This window comes from Gopherus evgoodei, chromosome 1 (genome assembly GCF_007399415.2).
Source record: "Gopherus evgoodei ecotype Sinaloan lineage chromosome 1, rGopEvg1_v1.p, whole genome shotgun sequence".
In the NCBI taxonomy this organism is placed as follows: domain Eukaryota; kingdom Metazoa; phylum Chordata; order Testudines; family Testudinidae; genus Gopherus; species Gopherus evgoodei.
In genome coordinates this window covers 368,182,084-368,194,172 of record NC_044322.1, presented here as the reverse complement: position 1 = coordinate 368,194,172, position 12,089 = coordinate 368,182,084, and the positions used below count along the sequence as shown (strand labels likewise).

General features: G+C 54.6%; 1 protein-coding gene across 3 annotated transcripts in view; it reads left to right on the top strand.

Annotated features, from left to right (window-relative positions):
* The first annotated feature begins 7,820 nt into the window (after window positions 1-7,820).
* Window positions 7,821-12,089, top strand: part of IMPDH1 (inosine monophosphate dehydrogenase 1) — a 50,356-nt gene continuing 46,087 nt past the window's right edge. For 2 of the 3 annotated variants that reach the window (XM_030539218.1, XM_030539138.1), the window contains exons 1-2: window positions 7,821-7,916; window positions 8,609-8,707. In XM_030539218.1, the coding sequence (XP_030395078.1) occupies window positions 7,894-7,916; window positions 8,609-8,707 (122 nt within the window). In that variant the 5' untranslated portion in view covers window positions 7,821-7,893. Of the gene's footprint in view, window positions 7,917-8,182; window positions 8,246-8,608; window positions 8,708-12,089 lie in introns of those variants that run through there. The other variant, XM_030539310.1, reaches the window with a different exon arrangement.

Sequence of the window (12,089 nt, the reverse complement as noted above, 5' to 3'; positions counted from 1 at the left end):
GTGGAACTATTAACTAGGGTTTGTAACCTGTCCTTTAAATCGGCTTCTGTACCCAATGACTGGAAGAGAGCTAATGTAACACCAATATTTAAAAAGGGCTCTAGAGGTGATCTCAGCAATTACAGACCAGTAAGTCTAACGTCGGTACCGGGCAAATTAGTCGAAACAATAGTTAAGAATAAAATTGTCAGACACATAGAAAAACATAAACAATTGAGCAATAGTCAACATGGTTTCTGTAAAGGGAAATCATGTCTTACTAATTTATTAGAGTTCTATGAAGGGGTCAACAAACGTGGACAAGGGGGATCCAGTGGACATAGTGTACTTAGATTTCCAGAAAGCCTTTGATAAGGTCCCTCACCAAAGGCTCTTACATAAATTAAGCTGTCATGGGATAAGAGGGAAGGTCCTTTCATGGACTGAGAACTGGTTAAAAGACAGGGAACAAAGGGTAGGAATTAATGGTAAATTCTCAGAATGGAGAGAGGTAACTAGTGGTGTTCCCCAAGGGTCAGTCCTAGGACCAATCCTATTCAACTTATTCATAAATGATCTGGAGAAAGGGGTAAACAGTGAGGTGGCAAAGTTTGCAGATGATACTAAACTGCTCAAGATAGTTAAGACCAAAGCAGACTGTGAAGAACCTCAAAAAGATCTCACAAAACTAAGGGATTGGGCAACAAAATGGCAAATGAAATATAATGTGGATAAATGTAAAGTAATGCACATTGGAAAAAATAACCCCAACTATACATACAATATGATGGGGGCTAATTTAACTACAACAAATCAGGAAAGAGATCTTGGAGTCATTGTGGATAGTTCTCTGAAGATGTCCACGCAATGTGCAGAGGCAGTCAAAAAAGTAAACAGGATGTTAGGTATCATTTAAAAGGAGATAGAGAAAAAGATGGAGAATATCTTATTGCCCTTGTATAAATCCATGGTAACCCACATCTTGAATACTGCGTACAGATGTGGTCTCATCTCAAAAAAGATATACACCTCTACCCTGACATAACGCAACCAGACATAAAACGGGTTCGCAGAAAACACGGTAAAGCTCTGACATGCTGCTCTGAGCAGTGTGTTAAGGGTGCCGGGCGAAGCCAGGGCTGAGGGTTGGATAAGGGGCAGAGGGTCTCGGATGCAGCCAGGGGCTGTGTGGGGGCACTTTTGGGGGCCCCACAGTCCCAGAGTGACCCTGGGGATTAGTGGGGGGCCGGGAGCAGCCTGCTCCGCTTCCCTCACCCCGGCCCCAGCTGTGTCACTTGGGGAGGGGGCTTGGGGGAGGGGATCCTCCCCGCACTCACCAGCAGCAGAAAGCGGTGCCTGGCCCCAGCCAGCTCCACTCCACCAGCTCCCAGTCGCAACACTCCGCTGCCTGTCGCAGGTGAGTGCAGGACCTTTCCCCAGCTCCGACCCCCACAGGGAGCAGGGGGGTTGGGTAGGGAGTGGGGTCCTGGGGGTGAATAGGGACAGGGGTCTATGAAGGGGGTGGTCAGAGAACAAGGAACAGGGAGGGCCAAAGCAAGTTCGATATAACACGGTCTCACCCAAGGACCATGGTTTCCCAAGGACCATGTTCTATCGGGATAGAGGTGTACTGGCATTAGAAAAGGTTCAGAGAAGGGCAACTAAAATGACTAGGGGTTTGGAACAGGTCCTGTGACGAAGTGGGATTGTTCTTAATGTTTCCTCTGAATACTGTGGGGGGCCTCAGTTTCTCATCGACCCTCTGTCTCCTGGCAACTAATGGCCAGGCCCTTCCCCCCTGCAAGGGGATGCTAAAGGTGTGGGAGAACAGAGAAGTCAGGTGACCTCCTGGCCTGGGAAAGGAACTGAGCAGAGGAGGAGGGGATGAAGGGGGTTTCAGTTGGGAGCTGGCTGGGGATGAGGAGTGAGGGGAGACGTGGGGGTCTGCCTTACTGGGCCCCAGAATGGAACCAGCTGTTTTAGACCGTGTTCCTGTCATCAAATAAACCTCTGTTTTACTGGGTGGCTGAGAGTCACGTCTGACTGTGAAGTGGGGGTGCAGGACCCGGTCGCTTCCCCAGGACCCCGCCTGGATGGACTCGCTGTGGGAAGAGCACGGAGGGGCAGAGGATGCTGAATGCTCCAAGGAGAGACCCAGGAGGTGAAGACGTGTGAGCTTCTTGCCCTGGAGACAGTCTGCTCCGAGGGAGAGGAGGCTCCCCAAAGTCCTATCTGGCTTTGTGGGAAGCAGGTCCAGAGCATCGCCCAGGAACTCCGTGACAGGTCCATATGAGGAGAGATTAAAGAGGCTACGACTTTTCATCTTGGAAAAGAGGAGACTAAGGGGGGATATGATAGAGGTCTATAAAATCATGAGTGATGTGGAGAAAGTGAATAAGGAAAAGTTATTTACTTGTTCCCATAATATAAGAACTAGGGGTCACCAGATGAAATTAATAGGCAGCAGGTTTAAAACAAATCAAAGGAAGTTCTTCTTCACACAGCACACGGTCAACCTGTGGAACTCCTTACCTGAGGAGGCTGTGAAGGCTAGGACTATAATAGTGTTTAAAAGAGAACTGGATAAACTCATGGAAGTTAAGTCCATTAATGGCTTTTAGCCAGGCTGGGTAAGGAATGGTGTCCCTAGCCTCTGTTTGTCAGAGGGTGGAGATGGATGGCAGGAGAGAGATCACTTGATCACTACCTGTTAGGTTCACTCCTTCTGGGGCACCTGGCATTGGCCACTGTTGGTAGACAGGACACTGGGCTGGATGGACCTTTGGTCTGACCCAGTACGACCGTTCTTATGTTCTTACTGGTTTGCCTAGGGAGGTAGTGAAATCTCCATCCTTGTTGTTTTTTAAGGTCAGGCTTGACAAAGCCCTGGCCGGGATGATTTAGTTGGTGTTGGTCCTGCTTTGAGCAGAGGATTGGACTAGATGACCTCCTGAGGTCTCTTCCAACTCTGATATTCTGTGATTCTATGATTCCAATCCATGTGACGGCCCGTTCAGTGTCATTAGGAGAATCAGATGTTGTGACACCTGGTACCAAAGGCTTTCCCCAAATCCTAATGTGACAGTAACCTCTCCCCTCCCACCTGCTGAGTTCGCAATCGTATTTAAGAAGAAAAAGCTGCCCAGTTTCTCACAGTTGATGCTCTTGGCAGCCTCTCTCCCGACACAGGCTGCTTAGTGCACACGGCTCCACAATCAGTGGCTCGTTTCCTCCAAGACTTGTTCGATTATTTCCCTGGGAAAAGAAATTAGCCTTCCAGGCACTAGTGCAGTCTAGGTGACGCTGAATTACGGACTTCTGGGTCAGCATCACTCTTCTGATACTATGCGGCTCTTCTGCCTTTGGGACCTCTCGCTTTCCCAGGACCTGTCAACAAGTAACTGTCAGCAGTGCAGTGAGTTTGGTCCATGCAAGTTTTCATATGAACGGCCAGACTGGGTCAGACCAAAGGTCCATCTCGCCCAGTGTCCTGCCTCCCGACAGTGGCCAGTGCCATGTGGCCCAGAGGGAGTGAACAGAACAGGTGTTCCATTCCTTGATGGCTAGGCTGGAAGTGGAAGTGAGGCAAATCCAGACTGGAAGTGAGGTGTAACACTTTTACCACTAAGGGTACTTAGCCATTGGAGCAACTTCCCAAGGGGCGCAATGGATTCTCCCTCATGGGCAACCTTTACATCAGGGTTGGCTGGTTTTTGAACCGCTCTGCTCTAGTTCAAACAGGAATTACTTCAGGGAAATCCTGATGTGACTTGTCCACCACAAGAAAGCCTAGATTCCAAGGCCACAAGGGAAGACAGTGATCATCTGATCTGACCCCCTGCATAATACAGACCATCGGACTTCCCCACAGTAACTCTGAGAGCTGTTAGAAAAACAGCCAGTCTTCTGGAAATTGCCAGCAATGGAGACTCCAGCATGGCCCTTGGTAAATCGTTCCAGTGGTTAATGACTCTCACTGTTAAAAATATACACTTGAGTTCCATGCTGAATTTGTCTAGCTTCAACTTCCAGCCATTGGATTGTGTTAGACCTTCCCCTGCCAGGCTGAAGAGCGTATTGTAAAATGTTTGATCCCCATGTAGGTACTTACAGCCTGCGATCACCTCACCCCTTAACCTTCTCTTTGTTAAACTCTTGGAGTCTAGCCCTATAAAAACCTGTTTTCTAATCCTTGAATCATTCTCGTGGCTCTTCTCTGACCCCTAATTCATCAGCCTCCTTCTTGAACTGTGGGCACCAGAACTGGACACAGGATCCCAGCAGCAGTCACACCAGTGACAACTCCTCCTTGACATTTCCTTGTCTATGCATCCCAGGATCGCATCAGCCCTCTGGGCTGCAGCATCACCCGGGGAGCTCATGTTCCACTGATTATTCACCATGACCCTCAAATCTTTTTCAGAGTTGCTGCTACCCAAGATAGAGATCCCCAGCCTGTAGGTGTGGCCTGCATGCCTTGTTCCTAGATGTACACGTTTACATTTAGCCAGATTAAAACACAGATTGCTTTGCTTGTTCCCAGTTTACCAAATTACCCAGATCACTCAGTATGTGACCAGTTTCCTTCATTATTTACCACTCCCCCAATTTCTGTGTCATCTGCAGATTTACCAGGGATGATTTTATGTTTTCTTCCAAGTCATTGATAAAAATGTTGAATAGCACAGGGCCAAGAACAGACCCCGGGGGACCTACTAGAAACACAACTGTTCAATGATGCTTTACTTTGTGAGACCTATCCATTAGCCAGCTTCTTGTCCATTTAACGTGGGCCATCTTCATTTTGTATCGTTCTAGTTTTCTAATCAAAATATCATGTGGTACCAAGGCAAATACTTTACAGAAGTCTAAGCATATTACAGCCACACTATTACCTTTATCAACCACACCTGTGATCTCATCAAAAAAAGATGTGAAGTTAGTTTGAGAGGCTCTATTTTCCATAAGCCCATGCTGATTTGCATTAATTACATTACCCTGCTTTAACTCTTGATCATCGAGTCCCATATCAGCTGCTCCATTTTCTTGCCCAGGATCAATGTCAGACTGACAGGCCTCTAATTACCTGGGTCGTCCCATTTACCCTTTTTTAATATTGGCACGACAGTAGCTTTCTTCCAGTGTTCTGGAATTTCCTCAGTGCGCCAAGACTTATGAAAAGCATCATTAATGGGCCAGCGAGCTCCTCAGCCAGCTCGTTTAAAACTCCTGGATGCAACTCATCTGGACCTGCTGATTTTAAAATGTCTGATTTAGTAGCTGCTGTTTAACATCCTCCTGAGATAGGAGTGGAGTGGAACAAGTGTTATCACCACCATATGATGAGACTAGATCATCTGTTCCCAATGCAGAACAGAAATATTCATTGGATGCTTCTGCCTTTTCTGCATTCTTATTGATAATTCTGCCATTTCCCTCTGGTAATGGCCCAGTACCATGATCAGGATTCTTTTCGTTCCTAGTGTACTTCAGAAACTTTTTCAGTCTCTGGCCAGCAGAGTTAAGGACAATAGGTCAGGGGTGGGCAACCTATGGCACACGTGCCGAAGGCAGCACGCGAGCTGATTTTCAGTTGCACTCACACTGCCCGGGTCCTGGCCACCAGTCCAGTGAGCTCTGCATTTTAATTTAAATTTAAATGAAGCTTCTTAAACATTTAAAAAACCTTATTTACTTTACATACAACAATAGTTTAGTTATATATTATAGACTTATAGAAAGAGACCTTCTAAAAACATTAAAATGTATGACTGGCACCTGAAACCTTCAATTAGAGTGAATAAACGAAGACTCGGCACACTGCTTCTCAAAGGTTGCCGACCCCTGGACTAGGTGATCACAGAGGTCCCATCTGACCTTTTAAACTCTGAATCAGCCCTGCCCCCTACACCTGCAGTAGGTGTCAGGCCTGGAGGGAGAGGCTCAAAGGAGAGAAGAGCCTGCTGTGGGTGGTGCCCTGCCTGAACAGGGCAACAACCAAATAAAAGACCTTTTGTTTCCTTACGCCCACCTGGGGAACCCAGCAGTGGTTCGTCTCAATCCCAGAAATGACCCAAGCACAAGTGTCTCAGATGCCTGGCTTTTGTCATACCTGCTTTTCACAGGGCTAACCTAGCAGGGAGGGAGGGAGGAAGAAGTCTGGGGAAAGGGGTTGATGGTTTTTGCAGCCCTAAACATTCTGGGGAGGACGCTGAGGCTCAGTTTCATGAGGACGAATAAACGTGCCTCACTTGGACGTGCAAAGAACACCTTGGCACACACAAAGCGGCTAACAACAGAATACGGGATTTCGGTGAATGCCAGATCTGCGCCCAGGCAGGTGCAAGCCCATTCCCAAACCAGCCCCTCTCTGCATCTGTGGCTTTCCAAAAACATTCTTCTAGTTTCACGGCCTGAGAAAACTCCTTTAATCCCTGCAGAGGACAGTGGGGGCCGGCCGGCAGTGCCGGAATCATGTGAGGGAGTTTTAAAAGAGAGCCAGGAGAGGCGGAAAGGGGCAGATAATTAGAAACCGAGCGAGGGATTCAAACCCTCCTGGTCATCATGGCCAATTAACTGGGTCGAATTCCCCACTTGCACATGACTGGGACATATCACATGCACCCAGAACATGCCTCTTGCCACTGCAGTAAGCCCCTGGGTGTTGCTGTGGTCACTGCAGCTAGGACAGCACGTGCCTGTCTCCTGGGGGCTCTGACCCAGCCAGCAGCCCGAGCAGGGGGACGTGAGATAAGGGGGAGTGAGCCTGTATCCAGCATAGCACTGTGCCCTTCAGTCGGATTGGCTAGCCCAGATCAGCCCAATGGGATCCTCCAGCTGGTTATCGCTCATCTCCAGCCATGGTTCGAGCCCAGTGTCTAGCTGTGCTGGGTCAGACAAGGGGCCATCTAGTTCTCCAGCACTGGGACAGGTTTGACGTCCACCAGCTGTTCTCTGGGAAGGGAGAGCTGGGCCTAGCCACGGATTCACTGCCAGACTCCATGGAAAAACAGAGGCTTAGCCATTCCCCCAAGCCCACTGTTAGGCCTGCGTGGGTATTTCTATACTGCAAGCGTTCCCCACAGCAGCAAGTCTAAGTGGAGGCTGGCTCAGGTCTGAGATCGGAGCAGGGACTCCAGTAGCAGCCACGGGGTCGGATGCAGTTGCAGACGTGGCCACGGCTGTGCAGGCAGAACCACGTCCCAGCAGGCAGCCCAGCCAGGGGCAGCTCTAGACATTTTGCCGCCCCGAGCACGGCAGTATGTCGTGGGGGGTGCTTTGCTGGTCGCCGGTCCCGCGGCTCTGGTGGATCCCCCGCAGGCGTGCCTGCGGAGGGTCCGCTGGTCCCATGGCTCCACCGAAGCCATGGTACCAGCGGACCCAGGCGGCCTGCCTGCCGCCCTCCCGGCGACCGGCAGAGCGCCCCCCGTGGCACGCCGCCCCAGGCACGCGTTTGGCGAGTGGGGGCCTGGAGTTAGTTGCCCCTGAGCCCAGCGCAGCAGGCGCTGAGCCGGAAAGGGCAGGGTAGGGCAGGCTGGTTGGTGCATTGCAGGTGGCCCAGTGCCCAGGTTTATCGACACAGGTTAGGGAGCCGGGTCCCAGGACAGGATGAGAGCCCAGAGGTGACCCCTCCGCATGGCCAGGGCAAGGCCTGGCCAAATGCAGCGTTCGGGGGCTGGGGAAGGAGGGGGCTCAGGCCGGGCTGCCTCTGGCCTCGCCATCCCCACCAGCCTGCGAGCCCACGGCAGCCCTCCCTGGCCCCGGGGCAGGCCTAGCCCCCGCTCCTTGGCCAGCTGCCAGCGTGGGCCGGGCTGGTGCCTTCTCCTCCCCCTGGCCCTTCCTCCAGCCGCCTTCTCCCTCCGTCCCTGCCCCGCAGCCAGCCGCGTGGGGAGCGGCGGAGCCCCAGGCCGAGCCATGGGCGAGGGGGAGCCCGCCAGGTACCGGCTCGGGCGGCGGCAGGAGGAGGGAGGTTGGGGGCGCTGGGCGGTGCCGTGTGCGCGCAGCAAAGCCCGGCCTGGCTCCCCGCGCCCCGGGCGGTGCAAGGGGCCGGGGCGGTGCAGGCGGAGCGCGGGGACCCGGGGCCGGGCTCCGTGCGCTGCACCCTGCGCCCTCCCCACGGGGCGGGCCCGGCCCTGCGTGTGCGCCGGGACCAGCAGCCGAGCCGCGGGTCCGCCCTGCGCTCCGCTCCGCTCCGCCCCGCAACGGCCCGGCGGGTCCCGGGCCTGGGCCTGCCCGCTGCAGGCTCCGCGCTTCCCCCGCCGCCAAGGTGCGCGGCGCCCCCGGCTGCAGCCCGAGCGCGGGGCCGGGGCCGGGACTGGGGCGCGGGGTTCCCTGCAGCCCGCTCGGGGTCGCGGCTCGGGGCTGGGGCTCCCTCCCTGCAGCCTCCGGGCTGGGCGTGCTCCCTATCTCCACCCCAAGGGCGCGGTACCCAGCCCATGCTTGCAGGAGCCAGACTCCCTGGGCCTCCTCCCCCGGTGCCAGCAGGCCCGGACCCCTGCTCCCCCAGGCTTGTAGCGCTGAGACACGCTCGGTGCCCCCGGGGCTGCTAGCGGGTGGGGTGGGGCGGGTGGCATCCCTTGCCTGTGCCGGGTGCATGCCCATGCTAACGGTTCTGCCCCTCTCCCTGCAGCATGGCTGACTACCTGATCAGCGGGGGCACGGGCTACGTCCCCGAGGATGGCCTCACGGCCCAGCAGCTCTTTGCCATCGCCGACGGCCTCACCTACAAGTAAGTGGCTGCGACCTCTCTCCGCTTGGCAGGCAGGCAGGGGAGTGGGCACACACTGCCCTGCGGGCAGGCACTGGAGCACTGGGCAGCCTGCAGCGCTGAGGCTGCTGCTGCCCAGCCTGGCTCTGGGGAAGCCAGGGTGGCTCGCACATGGGATCAGGATGTTGGACAGGATGTCCGAGCACCGCGCCGGCTCCCTTTCCGAGCGCTGGCACTGCTTGAGGCTGCTCGAGCCCACTGGGAAAGGCTCAGTACGGCAAGGAAGGCCGGCCGGTATGCTCCTCACCCCCACTGGCCTCACGAGAAGGGCCTCTCCTTTCTCCCTGGCTGTCCTGCCCGCCCCCCTGGTGATTCCTAGGCTGGCTAATGCCCTGCCAAGAGGCTGGCTGCTCCCGCAGTACCTTGGTCTCCATGGTTCTGATCCCTTCTGATGCGTTTCAGTACCAGACACAAGGCATTTTTGTCACATCACAGAAGGAAAAGCCTCTTGTGTATTGAAACATTTATATGACTGTCAGATTTCATTACACCTATGCTTTTTTTGAAACATACCTACATGCTGGCCCTGACCTGTCCCTTTAGGCTTGTATTAGTGATCTGAACAATCAGATGCGGGGAGAGATGCGTGCACCCTATTTTTGGGTGTGTGTGTGTGCATACCCACACTCCAGATGTGTGTGTAAAGCAAATATCAAATATATTAGTATAAATGATCTCATGGCTACATAGCATAAAATGTATAGGTGCTATTTGTCAATATTTATTGATATACAAATATTAATACAAACCCTGATGAGCATAGAAATGTTTTTTAAATTTAAAAAAAACTAATGGTTTTTGTCTAAATCATCGCTCCTAATCCCTCTCCAACCTCATTCAGGCAGCTGGAAAGTGAAACTGACTGCAAATAAATATGAGACTTAGAGGTCTGGTTTTTATCTATGCCAAAAGACCCAGGTGTTGTTCATGGTGAAAATTAAATTGGATTTAAAAAAAAATGTGATTGGAAAAAACCCCAAAGGTGCTGGAAGTTGAAGGTGCAAATAAATTGCAGATTTGACCAAGGAGGGTAACGTAACCGTGGGTGCAGATTCGATAGCGCTGGGGATATTCTCTGTCACGTGGAGTGTTTACAGCGAGAGCCGTTGCTGTTCTGCAGTACAAGCCCTGGGCACATCACTAGCTGTTGGGCTGGGCGCGGGGATCATGGGGAGAGATGCTCTAGCTGGGCTGGGCAGGATGATCAGAACAGTCCCTTCTCGCCTTGACATCCACGAGCCCAACCATGGCCCTTTGCCAGGCCGAGGTTCAGCCTATTGTTGGATCCTAGCGGCTAGGTCAGTGCCGGCAGCTGAGCGCTGATACTGCAGGCGGTTCTGCATGGAGACACTTGCAGGGTCGCGCCCTTGGGACCTTCCACCTTTGGCCAGGTGAGTTAGTTGCCCTGTCCTGTATGGCACTTCTGCGTGTGACAATGGGGTGGGCCCCAATTCCTGTGTCCAGGGGCAGCTCTAGCTTTTTTGCCGCCCCAAGCACTGCAGGCAGGCTGCCTTCGGCGGCGCGCGTGCAAGAGGTCTCTGGTCCCGCAGATTTGGCAGCTTGCCTGCGGGAGGGCCCCGGGCCCGCGGATTCAGCAGCTTGCCTGCGGGAGATCCCCGGTCCTGTGGCATCATTGTACTCGCCGCCTAATTGCCACTGAATCCATGGGACCAGGGACCTCCCACAGGCAAGCCACCAAAGGCAGCCTGACTGCTGCCCTCATGGGGACCGGCAGGGCGCCCCCCGCAGCTTGTCGCCCCAGGCACGTGGAGCTCTGGGACCTGGAGCCGCTGCTGCCTGTGTCCCCTCCCGCCCTTTGCTGTGTGAGAGATGCGGGGCAGGGGCTGGCTCTGAGCAGTGCCAAGCACAGTGTGGTGCTGATCTCGAGGCCTTGCTGTGATGCAAATAATTATTAGCAGTGCGATGCGGTTGCGGATTTTTAAAAGTAGTGATGCATTAACTCTAGAAACCCAGGGCACTGTTGCCGTGGAAACTCTCCGCTAATAGCACCAGCTAATCCAGTAACACAGTCCTGCTGGGAGCCTGCAGCTTGCTGGTGGGAAAGCGCAGCTTTTAAACCACTGGAATCGGTCACCAGAATTCCTCTGCAGCCTGGGTGTCCTGGTGGATCCCGAGCCTGTAACGGGAGCCGTGGGAGCAGATCCGAGGGATTGCAGGGTCAGGCCGCAGGGTGTGAACAAAGATGGTCTCCTTTCAGCCTGGGGGTGTCACTTGGGCTCCTTTCTGTGCAGGGGGCTCCTGGAGGACGGGGGAATGTTCCTTGGCAGGACAGGGCCTGTCTGGGGGGACTGGGCTTGGGGGCTGGCATGTCCCCTTTCAGTAGACTCAGTCCCTCCCCCCAAAGTAGAATTTGTGCAGTGACCTGGGGGGAGGATGGCATACGGGGCCCCCTGGCTCTGCTGTGAGACCCGCCTCTCTCTGATCGATGGTGATTATTTTGCCAACTCATCCTTGTTGGCCAGGAGGCTCTGAGCCCTGGGGAGGGTGGGAGGCCTGGGGTGCATGCCAGGGCGAGTCGCTGTTGGTCACGTCTCCTTGTCCGACACCGTCTCTGTGACACTGGGAGTCTTTGGTGTCGCTGGACCCTCCTGCCCCTGATGCTTGGGGTAGTTGTGACCTGGGGGGGTGCCCTAGGCCTGCTAGCAGCCCCCTGCTCTAAGGAGGGAGCTGAATGGGGGGCAGGCAGCCAGAGTGCAGGAGGGGGGCTTTTCTGTGGAACACCCTGCAGCCTGTCCTCAGGACAGCACCGCGCTTCCGGCCATCTCTGTCTGCTTGCACCATGCCTGCCCTGTCCCAACCTTCTCCCCCACCCAGGCCCCCGCTGCGGCTGCCTGCAAATGACACCCTCCCCCCCTTAGTGACAGCCGAGCCAGCCTGCTCCAGGAAGGGTCGGAGCCCCCTTCTCATGGGCTGAACAGCGCCGTTGGCGAGCGAGGCCTGGACGCTGGCTTGGGCTCAGTCAGCCAATGGAGGGTCCCTGCCCCACAACCCAAGGGTCTCCCATGGGCCGAGCAAAGCCAGTCGCCCCCTCGCTGCCTGGGTCCCGGCTGCCAGCCTCTCTGTGAAGGGTGTGCGTGCCTGAGATACAGCCACTGGGGCAGCCCTGGAATCAGATTGGGCCCTGCAGCCGCCCCCCAGGGGTGAATTAGCCACTGAGCTAGTGAGGCCCATGCACAGGGGCCCCAGCCAATTGAGGGGCTCTGGAAAAATGGACGCCCTGCTCCCTGGCTGGAGTGCCAGGCGGGGTGCAGGAGGCTGCAGGCAGAAGGGGTGGAGAGGGGTCCCCACTTGCTCTGGCCCAGAGCCCCACAAACCCCTCGTC